The sequence below is a fragment of the Cetorhinus maximus genome, chromosome 17 (genome assembly GCF_964194155.1).
Source record: "Cetorhinus maximus chromosome 17, sCetMax3.hap1.1, whole genome shotgun sequence".
In the NCBI taxonomy this organism is placed as follows: Eukaryota; Metazoa; Chordata; class Chondrichthyes; order Lamniformes; family Cetorhinidae; genus Cetorhinus; species Cetorhinus maximus.
The window spans coordinates 13,231,895-13,251,452 of NC_135895.1; the positions used below are offsets into that span (position 1 = coordinate 13,231,895).

The 19,558-nt window shown below is 48.3% G+C and overlaps 1 protein-coding gene across 1 annotated transcript in view; it reads right to left on the reverse strand.

Annotated features, from left to right (window-relative positions):
* The window catches only part of st6galnac3 (ST6 (alpha-N-acetyl-neuraminyl-2,3-beta-galactosyl-1,3)-N-acetylgalactosaminide alpha-2,6-sialyltransferase 3), a 234,216-nt gene that overhangs the window by 194,269 nt on the left and 20,389 nt on the right, over nucleotides 1-19,558 (reverse strand). Inside the window, exon 2 of the mRNA XM_078560733.1 lies at nucleotides 10,323-10,529. Coding sequence (XP_078416859.1) covers nucleotides 10,323-10,529 — 207 coding nt within the window. The remainder of the gene's footprint in view (nucleotides 1-10,322; nucleotides 10,530-19,558) is intronic.

The following is a 19,558-nucleotide window of genomic DNA, read 5'->3' on the forward strand; positions in this document are numbered from 1 at the left end:
GTGAGTGCTAACTCTCCTCATAGGAGGAACGCCCTGCAGTGCAGGAGAAGGATGAATGAGCTCATCTGCGTTGCTAGGGTAAGTGAACCCTCTACTGCCCATACTCGCCTCACTGAATGGGAACTGAATGGGCCTCAATGGCAAGGCCACCATCTGTGCTGCCCGTACATTAAGCGAGTCTGGGCATGCTGACAGTGAAGTGTCATTGCCCCACTGCAGTCTATGCAGTCAGCGGGTAGGGAGACAACTGCCACACCAAGAGCTCAAATTTTAGGGGGGTGGGGTGTGCGTTGGTGTGGTTGGCAGAGAGGGCAACAGCATTCACTGCTGAAGTCATGCCTCTGTTAGCCTTGCCCTTCTATCCGCACGAGCTCACTGCTCTGGAGGGTGCTGAGGAAGAACCCCTTGTGGATTGGCTGCAGTTCACCTTTCACATGGCGCATATTTGCCAGTGGGTTAATGGTGAAGGTTGGCAGCATGCGAACACCACCTGCATCCCAATTGCTCCCAAAGCATCTTGTCACCTTACGCAGGTCAAGTTAATGCACAACGTGTGTGAGGGAGAGCCGACAGGAGGGGGCATGCCCAATCTCTGCCCCCTCACACCATTCGAAGAGCGGGCTTCCAAGCTGGCAGGGGAAGGTCAGGACCGTGAATGTGGAGATGGTGAGGCTGGTCCCTCCCCAGCCATCTAGCGAGGAACCATGCTTAATATCTTCACAGTGAAACCTAAGGGTTATGCTCAGTGCTATATTAGAGGAAGCCCGTGCAGTCACTCATTTTCTCCTCTTTCCATTACAGGTGCCAGCAAGATGAGGGTTAGGCCAGATCCTGAACCCCAGTCTGGCTCCAGCTCCTGAACCCAAGTCTGGCTCCAGCTTCAGCCCACAGAGGATCGAGGAGGACGACAGCAATATTGTACCTGTTGAGCTGTCACAGCAGTCACCTGCACCCTCCACCTGCCCAGAGAGACACACCTTGGTGGGTACTGGAACTACTTAAGGCAGGGCCGTACATTCTGGTGGTCACCTCACAGACACGTGTCCACAGTAGGAGGAGGCAATGACAGCCAAAGTTACCAGAACTCGGAGGACTGCTGGAGAAGGGGCCTCTGTGAAGTCTGAGTCAAATGATGAGTCTCAGGAAGCGGTTCCAAAAAAAATGCTGGGGAAGGAACGTGTGGCGGGGCAACATCGGGCAGAGTGGCACATGAGGCGGAGGAGTTTGTCTGCCTGCTGGCTGATGCAGTGGCATTGACATGTGCGCGCATCGAGGTCACCTTGGGGAGGCTGGCGAACACCATGGAGAATCTAGTCCAGCAGAATGCCCAGTTTCTTGCCTGGATGAGCGCAGCTCCAACAACACTCAAGAAGCTTGACACCACCCAGGACAAAGCAGCCCGCTTGATCGGCACCCCATCCACATACCTTCACTCCCTCCACCAGCAACGCACAGTGGCTGCAGTGTGTACCATCTACAAGATGCACTGTAAGAACTCACCAAGGCTCCTTCGACAGCACCTTCCAAACCCACGACCGCTACCATCTAGAAGGACAAGGGCAGCAGACACATGGGAACACCACCACCTGGAAGTTCCCCTCCAAGCCACACACCATCCTGACTTGGAAATATATCGCCGTTCCTTCACTGTCACTGGGTCAAAATCCGGAACTCCCTCCCTAACAGCACTGTGGGTGTGCCTACGTCATGTGGGCTGCAGTGGTTCAAGAAGGCAGATCACCACCACCTTCTCAAGGGCAATTAGGGATGGGCAATAAATGCTGGCCTAGCCATTGAAGCCCACATCCCTTGAATAAATTTTTTAAAAGATGCACACATACCTGCACTGCATCACTACAGCCATGTGCGAGCTTTTGCAGTGGCTATGTGAGAGGGGGATGGGGCACCTTGACCTCCCTCCAAGTGCCCCATCTCCTCAAGGAGTCAGGACGGTCCTTCAGGCACCCAAAGGGAGGAGGAGCATCAGGCGGACACCCTTGGGACCTCCAGTCAAGACTCTCTGAGGGGATCCAGCCCTTCCGAATGCCCTATGTCTGTGATCCCATCAGCTCCAGCCTTTGGGACTACAAAGGGTGCACCTGTCCCAGAGCAAGAGTCCCAAAGTAAACCAGGGCCCTCCAGGCCTTGAGGATCAAGAGGACGCCTGCCAAAGTCATCAAAGACAATAGGGCATAGTGGGGAGCAGGCTGGCTCCACCCCTGCTGCAGATGTCATGGAAACATCTAGACTCAGTGGCAGGCAATGAAAAATTAAGAAGTTCTGATTTCATTATGGCATCACGGGTGCACTATTGTTGCTCCTCATTGTTGAAGCACAGTCATTAATATGTGTACACTCGCACTTTAAGGAGGTCCAATATGTTTTTATTGTGGCTGTTAGTTTTAAAGCCTGTGAGCACTCTCTCTACTCAAGGGGACCAACCCAGGCTGGGTCTATGCCCCCCGGAATTATACATGCACAGGGAGGCGTCGATCTTTGCCAAGGCCCTTGTGAGCCATGCGAGAGAAGCCTCCCACACACGCTGGTCCTTTGCCCTTCACACCTTCTTTGAACCAAAGGCCTTTGGATAGTCAGAATGACATGCTGGGATTCCCCTTCAGTTGTCCAGCTGAGTTGTCCTGCAGCTCCGTCCACTTAATGACCCAACTCCCATCCAGCATTTCCAAATCTGGACTTGGAGGCACATGGTAGGTTTTCAGAAGCCATGGTGAAATTTGCTCGAATCCCTCCTACCCACCGCCCACTACTCACACCCTCCTCCCCATCACCATTGACCCTGCTCCCACCCACCGGTGTTGCAGTCAACTTCCCCACTGTCACCCTTGAAGCACCACCACCCCCATTACCCTTCTGCCCATCACAGTCACCGTCCAAGACCCCTCTCTCCCTGGAAATGCCCACCCTTGTTCTTCCCACCCCACAGATCCGCTTTCCATTTTGTTTCCCCTCCAACAACCCTAACCGCACCTTCATCCATCATCGCAGGACCCTCACCCTACCAATCTATAGCACACCATTGCCCCCTTTAACAGTCACAATTCCATCCTGAAACCAATTCCCTCGCTTTACACCCTCCCCAAAATTCATCAATCAATTCCACAGGCACCTTCCTCTGAACCCGAGACTCCACTCACGCTCCCCATCTCCACCTGCGGACTGCCCTCACCCCGCCCCGCACATGGTCCCCTTCTCCACCTGCACCCCCCACGCACAATCCCCTTCTCCACCCCCCTCACAATCCCCTTCTCCACCCCCCTCACAATCCCCTTCTCCACCCCCCTCACAATCCCCTTCTCCACCCCCCTCACAGTTCCCTTCTCCACCCACCTCACAATCCCCTTCTCCACCCCCCCTCACAATCCCCTTCTCCACCCCCCCTCACAATCCCCTTCTCCACCTGCACCCCCCCGGCACAATTCCCTTCTCCACCCCCCCCTCACAATCCCCTTCTCCAGCCCCCCTCACAATCCCCTTCTCCACCTGCACCCCCCCGGCACAATTCCCTTCTCCACCCCCCCCTCACAATCCCCTTCTCCATCTGCACCCCGCCCTCCCCACTGCGCCAATCCGCCCGCAAAACTTCAATCTCTCCACCCGCCCCTTTTGACCTTCCATCTGATCCACCTCTTTGTGCCCCTCCTCCCTGTCTTCTTTTGCCCAGTGCGCCCCCACCACAAAGACCATCGAAGCGCTCCAATACCAGCAGCAGCTGTGCCCCAGCTGCTCGATGCTTCACTTGCTCGATGGTCATAATGCCGCTCCAGTGTTCATCATTGCAAGACTTGCCATTGAATGACAAAGGGTAATGGTTAAATTCTCTCTTGTTGGAGATGGCCATTGTCTGACACTTTGTGTGGCATGAATGTTACTTGCCAGTTGTCAGCCCAGGCCTGGATATTGTCTAGGCCTTGCTGCTTTTGGACATGGGCTGCTTCAGTATCTGAGGAGTTGTAAATGGTGCTGAACATTGCGCAATTATCAGCGAACATCCCCACTTCTGACCTTATGATGGAAGGAAGATTATTGGTGAAGCAGCTGAAGAGGTTGGGCCGAGGACAATACCAGGAGGAACTCCTGCAGTGATATCCTGGAACTGAGATGATTGATCTCCAACAACCACAACAATCTTCCTCTGTGCTAGGTATGACTCTAACCAGCGGAGAGTTTTCACTCCAGTTTTGCTAGGGCTCCTTGATGCCACACCCGGTCAAATGCTGCCTTGATGTCAAGGGCAGTCACTCTCACCTCACCTCGAGAGTTCAGCTCTTTTGCCCATGTTTGAACCAAGGCTGTAATGAGGTCAGGAGCTGAGTGGCCCTGGCAGAACCCAAACTGGGCATCAGTGAGCAGGTTATTGCTAAGCAAGTGCCGCTTGATAGCACAGTTGATGGTCCCTTCCATCACTTTACAGATTATTGAGAGTAGACTGATGGGACGGTAATCGGCCTGGTTGGATTTGTCCTGCTTATTGTGTATAGGACATACCTGGGCAATTCTCCACATTGCCAGATAGATGCCGGTGTTGTAGCTGTACTGGAACAGGTTGGCTAGGAGTGTGGCAAGTTCTGGAGCTCAAGTCTTCAGTACTATTGCCGGAATATTGTCAGGGTCCATAGCCTTTGCAGTATCCAGTGCCTTCAGTTGTTTCTTGATATCACGTGGAGTGAATCGAATTGGCTGAAGACTGGCATCTGTGATGCCGGGGACCTCTGGAGGAGGCCGAGATGGATCATCCACTCAGCACTTCTGGCTGAAGATTGTTGCGAATGCTTCAGCCTTACCTTTCGCACTGATGTGCTGGGCTCCTCCATCATTGGGGATGGGGACATTTGTAGAGCCTCCTCCTTCAGTGAACTATTTAATCATCCGCCACCATTCGCAACTGGATGTGGCAGGACTGCAGAGCTTAGATCTGATCCGTTGGTTGTGGGATCGCTTAGCCCTGTCTATCACTTGCTGCTTATGCTATTTGGCACAGAAGTAGTCCTGTGTTACAGTTTCACCTCATTTTTAGGTGTGCCTGGTGCTGCTTCTGGCATGCCCTTCTGCACTCTTCATTGAACCAGGGTTGATCCCCTGGTTTGGTGGTAATGGTAGAGTAAGGGATATGCCAGGCCATATGGTTACAGATTGTAGTTGAGTACAATTCTGGGGCATCTTCAATGTGAAGACAGGACTTCATCTCCACAAGGACTCTTCGGTGGTCACTCTTACCAATGCTGTCATGGACAGACGCATCTGTGGCAGGCAGGTTGGTGAGGATAAGGTCAAGTATGTTTTTTCCTCACCACCTGCTGCAGACCTAGTCTAGCAGTTATGTCCTTTAGGACTCGGCCAGCTCGGTCAGTAATGGTGCTACCAAGCCTTGGTGATGGACATTGAAATCCCCCACCCAGAGTATAGTCTGCACCCTTGTCACCCTCAGTGCTTCCTTCAAGTGGCGTTCAACATGGAGGAGCACTGATTCATCAGCTGAGAGGGGATGGTACGTGGTAATCAGCAGGAGGTTTCCTTGCCCATGTTAAACCTGATGCCATGAGACGTCATGGGGTCCGGAGTCGATGTTGAGGACTCCCAGGGCAACGTCCTCCCAACCATACACCACTGTGCCACCACCTCTGCTGGGTCAGTCCTGCCGGTGGGACAAGACGTACCCAGGGATGGTGATGGTGGTGTCTGGGACGTGATCTGTAAGGTATGATTCTGTGAGTATAGCTATGTCAGGCTGTTGCTTGACTAGTCTGTGAGACCGTTCTCCCAATTTTAGCACTAGCCCCCACATGTTAGTAAGATGTTCGTAAATGGCACCTCAAAATTTCTCCTGGCTGCATCTGCAGAAACCCTGACCAAACCCTTGGGCGCATAGTAACATGTTTCCCCCTCCTCAAGTTTGAGGGTGACGTACTGGAGTTACACTTGCTCTCCAGCAGGGCATTGGACTGGTTAGAGAACTTGACATTAAAACTGTGATGACAGCTTTTGCTGCTGGAGCCCATATGAAAGAAGATGTTGGCTGCTCCACCACCAGCACCCTCAAGGTACCAGCTTTGAGATGGCTCTCTTCAAGTCACGGTCAATTACAAGACAAATTGCTGTTGGCCTTGACTCATATTAGGGCCAATTTCACGCAACTGAGCATATTAGTGCTGCCAAGTGAGGTAGGTCTGCGCTAAGTGCCTCAGTAATTCGAGTGTGAACTGACATTCCAGTGCAGAAATGAAGGTATGCGACACTTTCAGAAGTATCATCTTTCAGATGAAACATTAAACCAAGTCCCTGTCTGCCCTCTCAGGTGGACCTGTAAAGGATCCCATTGCTCTGTTGGACCTGGTTCAGGTTTATCCCAGTACCAATATCACTAAAACAGATTACCTGGTCTTTTATCTCATTGCTGTTTTGTGGGATCTTGCTGTGCACAAACCGGCTGCCACATTTCCTACATTATCTAACGGTGACTACACTTTGCAAGTACTTCATTAGCTGCAAATGGATGTCCTGAGGTTGTGAAAGGTGCTATGAAAATGCAAGCCCTTTCTTCCCCTGCAATGATAACATTGATTAGATCAGATTTAGCTTCTCATGTTATTGATTGCTTTCAAATCTTAATGTGCACCCAAGTCCAATTGGCTTGATTTACTATGCCAGCTCCTGTTATTCATAATTCGCTTCAACTGAGAGCCCTGTTGTTTTATCGGTGCAGCAAGCGCTATCAGAAGACACGTGCGCCTGGAAAAAAAAGAGTATAATTTACTAATACTATCTGATTACTGGAGTGGGCCAGGCTCAGAGAGAGCCGCCAATGGCTGCGCTGCCTCATTAAAAAATATTCGATTCCCACTCAAGACGTTCAGCAGGGTGAACTAATCTGGTAATTTTTATTTTTTTAAACTGACTGAGCCAATCTGCTCTCAACATATTTTGTAAACCAGAGCTCGCATGCAAGACGCTTTGTGGAGCTCTGCTGAACTGAAGCCAAGTCGATGGGAAAAGGCAGCATAAGGAACTCCCCAAGGAATGGGGTGAGAAGTGTGTGTTCTGTCCTTATGTCCCTCTGTTCATGATAGACCTGTCCATTCAAATAGGCATGATCAAAGATCACGGCACTGTTGGAAGAGGAGTCCGGGCCAACATTCGTCTCTCAAATACTTTCACGAGAGAGACGGTGGGCGCTATTTTATGCTTGCCGCAAGTTTGAAGATGGGGAGGGCATAAAAGGTCAGGAGGGTGGCGGGGTGAGGGCCCCGCCACCTCCCTGCCTTCGCCCCGATTAAAGTACAGGCCTCCGCCCGCTGCCGCTGCTATTAACCCAGCGGCAGGCGGGCCTGTCACCACGCGGGGAGAGCACGGCACACAAACAGGTGTGGGTTGCTTGTGGTCTCCTGGGGAGGGGCTGATCCATTGTTCAAAGGCACTCAGTACCTGATTGAGAGACCCAGAATTGGGAAGGTGGGGAGGGGGGGTGGGGTGGGGTGGTCACTAAGAGCCATCCTGTGCCCTTGCTGCTGACCCCCTGTACCACCCTCCCATGAAACCCCACCGCACAAAACCCCCTCCACCACCACTTACTGGGTTGCTCCCTGATCCTGGGCCTCTGGTGGGTGTCATTCCGACAGCAGCCTCCATCTTTCCTGTGGTGCTGCTGAGCAAAAGGGCTGCCAGCTTTTGATTGGCCAACAGCCCTTGGTAGGCGGGATACCCCTCCACTGGGATCTTGATCCCGTGGAAGGCCCCCCGGTGACCTCTCAGCTGCCTGATTGGCTTGTAAGACTGGCAGGCCTCGCCAGAGGAAGCAGCACAGGTCTCTCACTGTTTCTCCAGCCACTGGCCGGGACCCACGCCGCCTCCATAAAATTCCCCTCATTGTTTCAATTCAGTATTTGGGAGCACTCGCACCTGTGAGCCAGAGGTTGTGAGTACACGTCCCACTTCACAAAATCACACAGTGCAGAAGAGGCCCTTCGGCCCATCGAGTCTGCACCGACACGTGAGAAACACCTGACCTACCTACCTAACCCCATTTACCAGCACTTGGCCCATAGCCTTGAATGTTATGACGTGCCAAGTGCTCATCCAGGTACTTTTTAAAGGTTGTGAGGCAACCCGACTCCACCACCCTCCCAGGCAGTGCATTCCAGACCATCACCACCCTCTGGGTAAAAAAGCTTTTCCTCACATCCCCCCTAAACCTCCTGCCCCTCACCTTGAACTTATGTCCCCTCGTGACTGACCCTTCAACTAAGGGGGAACAGCTGCTCCCTATCCACCCTGTCCATGCCCCTCATAACCTTGTACACCTCGATCAGGTCGCCCCTCAGTCTTCTCTGCTCCAGCGAAAACAACCCAGGTCTATCCAACTTCTCTTCATAACTTAAATGTTTCATCCCAGGCAACATCCTGGTGAATCTCCTCTGCACCCCCTCCAGAAACTGCAGCACAATAATTTAGGCTAACGCTCCGGTGCAGTACTGAAGGAGTGCTGCACTGTTGGGCTGCTGTCTTTTGGCTGAAACATTAAACCGAGGCCCTGCCTGCCCTTTCAGGTGAACATAACCAATCCCACAGGATTATTTCAAATCAGAGCTGGAGAGTTCTCGTGGTGTTCCGGCCCATCTTTCTCCCTTAATCAACACCGAAATGCAGATGATCTGGTCATTATCACATGGCTGTTTGTGGGAGCTTGCTGTGCACAAATTGGCTGCTGCGTCTCCTACCTTACAACAGCGAACACACTTCTAAAGTACTTCATTGTAAAGCCTGAGATTGTGAAAGGTGCTCCAGAAACACAGATCTTCCCACAGAAGGAGGCAGTGCTTATAATAAGATGGTCAAGGGGATAGCAGGATCAGTCTAGAAAATCATTTTAATTTAAATATTGTGGATGTAAAATGGACACAGGTTCAAACTAATAAAGATAAATTTAAAGATAAAAACAAAAAACTACTGCGGATGCTGGAAATCCAAAACAAATACAGAATTACCTGGAAAAACTCAGCAGGTCTGGCAGCATCGGCGGAGAAGAAAAGAGTTGACGTTTCGAGTCCTCATGACCCTTATCAGTGATCAATACTAGGGGCTGGATTTTACATTCCTTGTTGGTAGGTTTGAAGGTGGGGGTGGGGGGGGGCCATGTAAAATCCAGCGGGTGGTCTTGCTTCGGCCTACCTGCCAGCCCCCGGCCTACCTAGAATTTTAACAGGGGGTAGTGGAGGCACTGGGTGACCCATCAGTATTTTACCCACAGCGGGCAGGGGCCCACACTATACGAGGGGCCTGGCAGCTTTAGCTGCGCAGACCGTTGTCAGGGAAAGGGGAGATCCACCTTTGTGGATCCCCTGTACCCATCAGAGGAACCCCTTCCTGAAAGTCGTTCCCCTCCCCTCCCCTTCCCTGCCTTTTGAACCCAGCCCCCCCCCACCTCCCTCACTCCCTTTGCCGAGACCCCCAACCCCAGGCTTACCTGGGCTCCTCGGCTCGGTGGGACCACCTGTAGTCCCAGCAATGGACACCATTCCTGGCTGGCGCTACTAGGACTACAGAGCTGCCAGCCTTCTGATTGGCCGAAGGCTCTCTAAGGCGGGACTTGTCCCCAGAGAGGGGACAGAAGTCTCACCTTAAAGCAATTAACACCGTGGTAAATCGCCACGGGACAGCTGTCGGGGTTGTGGACAGACAACCCCAATGCCCTTTGATTGGGGATGGGGGGGGTTGCAGAGACCATGATGGCAAATGCAGCCCTTGGAGTTTACCCCCACATGGAATAATGGCGCAAAATACATTGGAATCCTCTAAGACGCAATAGGATGTGGAAAGGAATGAATGAATGAAAAAGAAAGAGAGAGGGAAAGAATTTGTATTCACTAAGCGACTTTAAACACCAGGGAGAACTCTCCTGCTGTTCTTTGACATAGTGCCACGGGATCCTTTAGATCCACCTGAGGGGGCAGATGGGCCTTCAGCTTAGCGGCTCATTTGAAAAGCGGCACCTCCAACAGTGCAGCACTGCTTCAGTACTGCACTGGAGTGTCAGCCTATATCATGTGCTCAAGTGGGCCTTGGAACCAGGACGTTCTGGTTCAGAGACAAGAATTCCACCGCAGCTGACACCTTAGCCTTTATAGAGGCTAGGAAAAGTTTGAACCCTTTAAGCATCACTTGGATGGACTAACGTGGACGAGGTGGCCTTCACTGATCATAATTATCCTATCGACGTGTACGCAAGCAGTAGTTTTGAGTTCCCTGCAAGACTGAGTGGGGTGACAAGGATTGATTTCCCCACTGTGACACAGTGCATAACTGTTTACCTGTAGCGTCGTGACGCTGATGTAGCCAGGGAGCTCTCGGGGCTGCTGGGCCTTGCTGGGGTGGGTGAAAACCCTTGTCCTGTTGAGAATTGCACTGTGGCCAAGGTGAGGCTGGAGGAGAAGCGAAGAGTTGTCGTACGTATAGCGGACCACAGCCACAAAGAGCGAGACCACGAGAATCAAACACAGCACAAGATTCAATTTCCTCTGTAAGGGGCGGGAAAGAGAAACAGGAAAATACTTTGTTAGTCTGGACAAACAGCCAAAAGGATGAAATACCTTAACAAAACTAGAATATAGAAAACTGGAGGAGGCCATTCAGCCCCTCGGACCTGTTCCGCCATTCATTTAGATCATGGCTGATCTGTATCTTAGCTCAATTTACCCACCTTGATTTCACAAACCTTTACCTAACAAAGATCTACCAATCGCAATTCTGAACTCAGCCCAAGGGCCGATTTTCAGCCCCCCCCACCCCCCCCACTGAGCTCGGATCAGAGGCGGGCGATGCTGAATATTAGTCCCAATGCTGGGCACATGGTGGGTAGCCGATTAGGCTTGTGAAGGGCCTAATTAAGTCCAATTAGAGGAAGAATTTTCCAGGCAACCTCCAGTTTTCCCCACCGATTGGGCCAGTTTATAGAGGCTAGGAAAAGTTCGATCCCTTTAAGCATCACTTGGATGGACTAACATGGACGAGGTGGCCTTCACTGATCATACTGGAGTCAGGCCCCCAGCAGGCCTAGACAGCCTCCCTGCCTGCCTGGGTGTGAGAGCAGTTACAGGGTTCCCTCCACGATGGCGACCTGGCTGATGAAGCTCTTTATCAATTAAACAGGTAAAAAGGTTGGAGAGAGGGCATTTCCATGATGAAGCACCCTCTCAGTTACTTATCGACTAATGCAGCCTGCTGCGCCTCTCAAGCTGGTTGGCTTTCCGGCCTTGGGAGCCCGCCCACCGGCCTTCCTTGTTGGTCAAAGCTGTCTCCAAGCTAAATGAGGGGGCCAATAGTGAAAAACCCAGTGAGTGGTCGTTTCCTTCTGGGGGCAGATTTGGGATCAGAAACAGTCCCAATTTCTGTTTCTCAGCCCAGCAGGAGAATCCAAGCTCCAGCCTTAGCAGCATTTTTGTGGGTGGGAGTTCCAGATTTTCACTGCCCTTTGTATGAAGAAATGCTTCTTGACATCACCCCAAAGCTTGAATTTTAAGGTTACGCCCTCTCGTTCTGGGCTCCCCAACCAGAGGAAATAGTTTCGAATTGCCCTATACAATCCTTAAGAAACAAAGTTACACTTATATAACACCTTTTATGACTACCGGACACCTCAAAGCACTTTACTCTTGAAGTTTAGTCGCTGTTGTAGAAACGCGGTAGCCAATATGCACACAGCAAGTTCCCACAAACATCAATGTGATAATCTGTTCTAATGATGTTGATTGAGGGATAAATATTGACCAGGACTCTGGGATAACTCACCCGCTCTTCTTCAGAACAGTGCCAAGGAATCTTTTACATCCACCAGGGAGAGCAGACTGTCCTCAGTTTAACATCTCATCCAAAAGACTGCAACTCCGACAGTGCGGCACTCCCTCAGTACTGCGCTCAAGTGTCAGCCTTGATTTTTGTACTCAAGCCCTGGAGTGGGGCCTGAATCCAAAACCTTCTGACTCAAGAGGTGATCGAGTTACCAACTGGGCCACAGCTGACACCTCAACTATTTTATACACCTCAGTTAGATCGCCCTTTAATCTATATTCAGGTGAATTCAAGCCTGGACTATGCAGCCTCTTCTCATAATTTAACCCTTTAAACCTGGGTATCATTATCGAAAATTCATCAATTTACAGGAGTTAAAGTGTAGAACACAATGGTGAAGGTGCCCCTTTGACTTATTTGTTCTCATCCTTGGGAAAGCCCTTTCTTCTTCCTATTCAACTTTTAACAAGTATTACATTAGATCACCGGGCCTGATTTTCCAGTTGTGTGCTACTGAGGGAGTGCTGCAGTATCGGAAGTGCAGATTTTCAGGTCAGCCATAAAACCAAAGCCGCATCTACCTTCTCCAGTGGACATAAAAGACACAAAGCGTCTATTTGAAGAAGACCAGTATCTTGGCCAATATTTATCCATCAATCAGCAGCACTAAAAACAGGTTGTCTTGTCATTGCTGCTTGTGGGAGCTGGCTGTGCACAAATTGGCTATCAGGTTAAATTAATAGGATTGACTGTATTGCATTGGTACCCTCAAGAATAGCTAGACACTTGTCACCAAAGGAACAAACTCTTTTTTCTTGTCACGTCCACAGACACACAGTAGCTACAAAACAAAATGGTGGAAACCTTTTGATCTTTTTGCTCATCATTTCGTTTCCCCACACACCCGCTGGCACATGCTCAGTATTGTACAACACTCCACTTCAATTACAGGATGATTTTTGTTGAACTAAGTTATGCAGTTGTGGAATAGAGGGTTAACATCAAAAGCATACATGATGCCGATGTAATAATGATGTCATATCACATGACAGAGAAGTAAGAGAGACCTGTAAGAAGGAGAAGCCCCAATCTTGTGTCGGGGTCAAAATGTGTAAATACTTGCTCTAAATAAAGAGGAATGGTTTTGAGAAACTATAGACTCGAGCAGCGTACTTTGGGAACATAAACGATCCCCAAAATCCCTATCTAGACTCCAACTACACAACAAAATGTGGTGGTAGCGAGTAGAAGACCAAGCAGACCTTAAAAAGAAGCTTCAGGGTTGGCAAGAAAAGAGATCCTTGAAGGAAGGACAAAAGCAAATTAAAAAAAATTTAAAACTCGCTAAGATGTCAGAACTTCGCGGGAGCAACAGATACAAGCTGAGACACAGATCTGGAGACCGGACAGCAGTGAGTACAGGCCTGAAGCAGCAAACAGCAGCACAGGAGCAGAAACGATTCCAGGGTTCAGCAGAAGCATGGAATCCGTACTACCACTCCCAGAACCATTTCAGAGTGCAGAAGACTCGCAACAGGCTCACAACTGGGGAAGATGGAGTAAAAGGTTCATAGGGTACAGAACTGCTTCAGGATTACACAAAAAAAATCAAAAAGACCAGGTCAGTACACCACTTTATGCAGTAGGATCTAGCGCTGATGACATGATAGCAAGGTAGGGGTTTGATGAGTCTTCAACATTTTATAAAGAAGTCCTACAAGGTTCCAACTCTTAGTTCAGCATCCATTGTAATTTAGTAATAGAGAGGGCTAAATTTAATAAAGGAAAGCAAGACAAAGACCAGGCGAAAGCATGGATTCGTTTATCAACAATCCCTGTAGGCTTTCAGGGAACTGTGATTATGGAACCTTAAAGGGTGAGCTGATTCATGACAGAATCATAGTCAGGGTCCTAGATGAAGCATTATCAGATCTCTTACAGACAAAAGAGGATTTAACACTAGTGAAAGAGGTGCAGCTTGTGAGATAAGCGGAACCCAGGAAGCAGAATTGGGCGTTTGTTCGCGGGGAAGGAGAGGCCACATGGAGAAGTTTGAGTGAGACCATTCGGTTTGTAGGCCATAACAGAGAAAGCACACCAAAGCCTAAGCCTACCAAAATGGGGAAAAGCACGTCAACCCCCGTTTTGAAATGTCTTCGGTGTGGCAGGAACAACCCGCACAAGTGAGAAGAATGTCTAGTGGGGGGAGGGGGTGGGGGGTGCAGAGTGCCACGGCTGTGGAAAAATAGGCCACTTCTAAGCTGCTTGTCGCTCAGAAAAGCTGTAAAAAGAGGGAGAGAATTTTAAAACAGAGCCATATACAAGAAGTGGAAGAACCACAAGCAAAGGAACTAACCCTTCTGGGGGAGGTACTGAAAACAAGTATTGGAGTATTAAACTCAAAATGGATGGAAACCCCACAAGAGTTTAAACTAGATACAGGAGCAGGGGTTTCTGTTTTATCAGATGAAGTCAAATGACTCAAACAGATTACTTTGTAACCCTCATCGATCAAATTACAAGGTCCTAATGGGACAAATTCAGAAGTCAAAGTTCAACACTTGGCAAAGCTGAAATATAAAGACCGAGAAATCCTTGAATCCCACTATGTCATTCAAAATCAAGAGTGCTGTCTACTAATCAGAAAGGCCTGCTGAAAACTGAAATTAACCTATAAAGTGGATGAAGTTGCTGACGAGAACTCCAACAGTGCATTTGGAAATGAATTTCCAAAATTGATTACAGGCCTAGTGAAATTAAAGACCGAGTAGCATCTCACCCTACGAGCTGCTGCTGAACCAATTTGCCTCCTTAAACTGAGGAAAGCCCCTCATCCACTCTTGGACAAAGTCAAGGGCGAAATTGAAAAGATGCAGCAGCAGCAAGGGGTTATCTCACTGATCACCAAGGCCAAAAAAAAAGGTCTTCAGGAATGGTTACCGTCCCAAAGCCAAACGGCTCCTTAAGAATCTGCGAGGATTTAACTCAACTAAACAAAGCATTCGAATGTAGATCCACCCGATGACCTCAGTGGATGAGAGCCTTGCCAAACTGGCCAAGGGTACTTTAGTTACTGAACGGGATGGGAATAGTGGATTTTGGCAGTTGCCTCCGGACAAAGAATCCAGGTTACTGATCACATTTATAATTCCATTGGATCGTTATTGTTTCGATAGATTACCCTGTGGAATAGTGTCTGCTCCACTCTAGAAGGCATGGAAGGAGTAATATGCCATATGGGTGACATACATATAGATGGGTCCATGAGAGAAGAGTATGATTACAGAGTCACTGCAGTCCTGAGAGTCTTACAGGAGGCAGGCCTAACACTGAATGAAAAACGTGAGCTCGCCAAACCTATGATTGAGTTTCTAGGTCACAGGGTACAAATCACTGGAATTACAGTTAATCCACAAAAAACAAAAGAAATCAGAGAGTTTCCACAACCCAGGAACATAACTGTGCTTCAAAGATTCCTTGGGATGGTCAACAAAGTGGGCAAGTTCCAACCAATCATAATAGAGGTCAATGAGCCCAATGGGCTGTTGAGACAGGGTCAACAGTGGTGCTGGAATGTGGACCAACAAAATGCTTTCAAAAGGATTAAACAACCTTTAATCTTTTCCAAATCTTGTCACATTACGATCCAGAATTACCGACTATAATAGCAGCAGATGCATCATCTACAGGCCTGGGGGCAGTTTTTCCTCAAGTGCAGAAGAATGGCAAGCATAGAAACAGAACAACGATACGCCATGATAGAAAAAGAGGCATTGGCAGAAACATTGGCATGCAAAAAATTTTCAGACTACGTTATGGGATTGAGTTTCAAAATTAAAACAGACCATAAGCCAATAGTCACCCTTCTGAACATGAAAGAAATTGCAAAGATGCTGCCCAGAATCCAGCAGTTCAGATTAAGACTGATGGGATATGACTCCATCACAGAGTATGTGCAAGGGAAGTGACAAACAATGACAGACACACTGTCATAAATACCATCAGAAGGAACCAAACAAGAAGTTTTACACTTCATCGAGGGGGTTGAAGCATAAACATCCTTAATCACTCAGCACTTACCAGCTACTGTAAAGAAGTTTCAGGAAATAAAACAAGCCCAGGAACAAGATGAAGAATGTCCCCAAGTCCAAGAATGATGTCGGGAAGGATGGCCAGACTATATCCCCAGCAATCTGATACTCTGGCAGTACTTTGAACAGCTCAAGCACCTCACTGTCATTGACGACTTACTAGTCTGCAACAAGAGAATAGTAATACCGAGAACACGTTGGCTTGATATTCTTCAAAGACTTCACCAAGGCCATCTAGAAATAGCAAAATGTTGGGCGAATGCATAGCAATCAGTCAGGTGGTTGTTCACTACTCACTCTGTAGAAAAAATGATTTTTTAAAATTCATTGAATGTGGGCGTCACTGGCTAGGCCAGCATTTATTCACTAAATACCCTCTGAACAAGGGCAATTAAGAGTCAGCCATATTGCTGTGGGTCTGGAGTCACATGTAAACCGGATCAGGTAAGGACAGCAGATTCTCTTCCTTAAAGGACATTAGTGAACCAGGTGGGTTTTTTAACAATGGCTTTGTGGTCATCATCAAACTTTTAATTCCAGATTTTTACTGAATTCAAATTTCACCAGCTGCCGTGGTAGGATTTGAACCTGGGTCCCCAGAGCATTCCCCTGGGTCTCTGGAATGCTAGCCCAGTGACAATACCACCACCTCCCTGTCTTACTCACGTCTCACTCCCTGTCTCACTCATACTGTAAACAGCCAAGAACAAAAGAAAAACATTATTACCTTTTACTTTTCCATCAAGGCCGTGGGAGTGCACAGGAATGGACTTATTTGAACTCAGAGGGGAAACGTTCCTTATTGTCATTGATTACAACTCACGATGTGTTGAAGTAAACAGATTGCATAGTATCAAAGCAGAAGCGATCATCCAATCCCTCAGGAGAATTTATGTAACGCATGGAATCCCGGACACCGTAATGTCTGACAATGAGCCGCAATTTGTTAATGAGTTATTCCACAATTTTGCAAAAGAATATGGCCTCATTCATGTAACCAGCTCACCTCACTATCCTCAAGCGAGTGGAGAAGCTGAGAGAGGGATATGAACTGTCAAAGATTTATTGAAGAAAAACAAAGACCTTAATCTAGCTCTTCTGAGTTATCGAATCTCCCCACTACAAAATGGTTTCTCACCATCAGAGTTACTAATGGGTAGGAGATTGAGAACTCAGCTTCCATCTCTGGCAAAAAGACTTAATCCCAATATTACTATGAACAACCACAAGACAGTAAAATGATGTGATGACCAACAGAGAAGCAACCAGGCTCGGAACTTTAATCACAGGCAACAAAGCACAAAAGTTACCTATGCTGAAGTCTGAGGAGAGAATATAGGTCTGAGACTAACAGAAAGATTGCACAATGATTGAAAAAAAAACTCCACGACCAAGCTCATACAGGGTTGAGACAGACCAGGGTATCATAAGGAGAAACAGCAGCACCTTACTATCCTTGGAGAGAAAGCCAATCGAAACTTGGGCTTATTACTCAGATCCTAAAGAAGGAGAAAGGCTTATGACAAGCTCTACAGCCACCCAGGAGAAGATCACACACTGACAGAAGGGAGAGTGAGGAATATCCTCGACCTCAAAAAAAGATCAGAATGAGATCAGGGGGATTGGTAAAGTCTAAGACTTTAGGGGGAGATGTAGGAGGGTGTAAATACAATGAGATTAAAAACGGCGGAGGGGGAGATGTAGAGCAAAGGGTTAACATCAGAAGCATATATGATGCTGATGTAATAATGGTGTCATAATACGGAGAAATAGAAGAGATCTGAAAGGAGGAGAAGCACCAACCTCGTGTAGAGGTCCAAATGTAAATATTTACTGTAAGTAAGGAGGAATGGTTTTGAGAAACTACAGACTTGAGCAGCATGCTTTGGGAGAATAGACAATCCCCAAAATGTCTGTCTAGACTCCACCCACACAATGAAATAACAGTTACTGATAGTGATTGCTGCTCTGAGGTTTTTCAGTGCACTCTGGGCCTTATGAAACAAGCAGTTTTATACAGTCTACAAGATGTCCCAAAGCACTTTACAGCTAATGAAGTATTTTATATAAGTCTTTTGAAGTATAGGCGCTGCTCTAATGTAGGAAAGGGAACACCTGCAGCAGTGCTGTACCCAAGGAGTGCTCAAGTATAGGTCTAGATTATGTGTTCATGTTTCTGGGGACCATAGCCTTCAAGTAAGAAACTCACCACTGAGCCTCAGCTGAATCTACAAAGTTGCAGCTGCAAAGTGAAATGCTAAGTGTATGAGGTAGAAAGAAACAGAAGGACATGCTGATAGGGTGAGTTGAAGTAAATAGAGTGGGAGGAGGCTTGTGTGGAGTAAAAACACAGGCATGGTTGGATCGAATATTTACTGTGTCCTAAATTCTAGCAATAGAATAGGACTATAGTCCTTCTGCATTACAGAAACACATACCCAACAGGCAAGGTCTGGTGTCATTGCTGTCTCTCTTGATGATAACACCTTTGTACTCTTGCAACCTTTCCCTGACCAATGTTCACACAGGAAACTCAAAAGATTGACTAATGTTACTGACGTTCCCTGTGACAGCCAGAGGCAAAAGAAAGATCAGAGTTGCAGTGAGCTTTATTGAAAGGGGCAGTGCTGTACTAGCCTGGCAGGATGCCTGCAGGGTATCCTAGAGCAAGTGGCACAAGCCTATCATTTCGCCCTTGGTGAAGCATAGCTTCTTCATCCAGTGCTCTGTTCTTTAGTGTGTCAGCCTTCGTTTAACTGGTAGCACTGCCGTCTCTGAGTCAGTGTTGTGGATTCAAGTCCCACTCCAGAGGCTTAAGCACACAGTCCAGGCTGATGCTTCATTGCACCACTAAGGGAATGCTGCACTGTTGGAGACACATCTTTTGGGTACACGTCAAATCCATCTGCCCACTCAAGTGGTTGCAAAAGTTCCCATGTCACTATTTTGAAAAACAGCAGGTGACCTCTCCCTGAACAACATTTAGCCCTCAATAAACATCGCTAGAAATCAGATTACCCTGACATGATCTCTTTACTGTTTGTGGGATCTTGTTGTGCATGAATTGGCTACTGCCTTTCCCAAAATCACAACAGCAATCGTGAGGCTGTGCTCCATATAAGATCCTGAGGGACTTGACTGGTTGGATGTTGGGAGGATGTTTCCCTCTGTTGGGGAGTCTGGAACTCGGGGACTCATTTTAAAAATTAGGGATCTCCCATTTAATATGGAGATGAGAAGGAATGTTTTCTCTCAGAGAGTCATGAGTCTTTGGAATTCTCTTTCACAGAGAGCAGTGGAGGCTGGGTCATTGAACATGTTCAAGGCTGAATGAAATAGATTTTTGATCGACAAGGGAGTCTGGAGGCTGGGGGTGAGTGGGGTGGGGGGGGCGGGGTGCTCAGACAGGAAAATGGATTTGAGCTCACAACTAGATCAGCCACGGATGTTACCAAATGGCCTACTCCTGCTCCTAAAATTCTCGTGCTCGTGTTCACATTGCTGTGGTGACAGCAAGTAGGCGCTCATACGGGAGAGAACGGGTGGGGTAACCTCAGCGGTCCCACCAGACTGAAAGGCAACGCTGCACCGGCTGTTCAACCGGGGAATCAGCGCTCACAAAGGAACACGTTCAGGATTTGACTGCAAATCGCGAAAGCTTTTGAAGT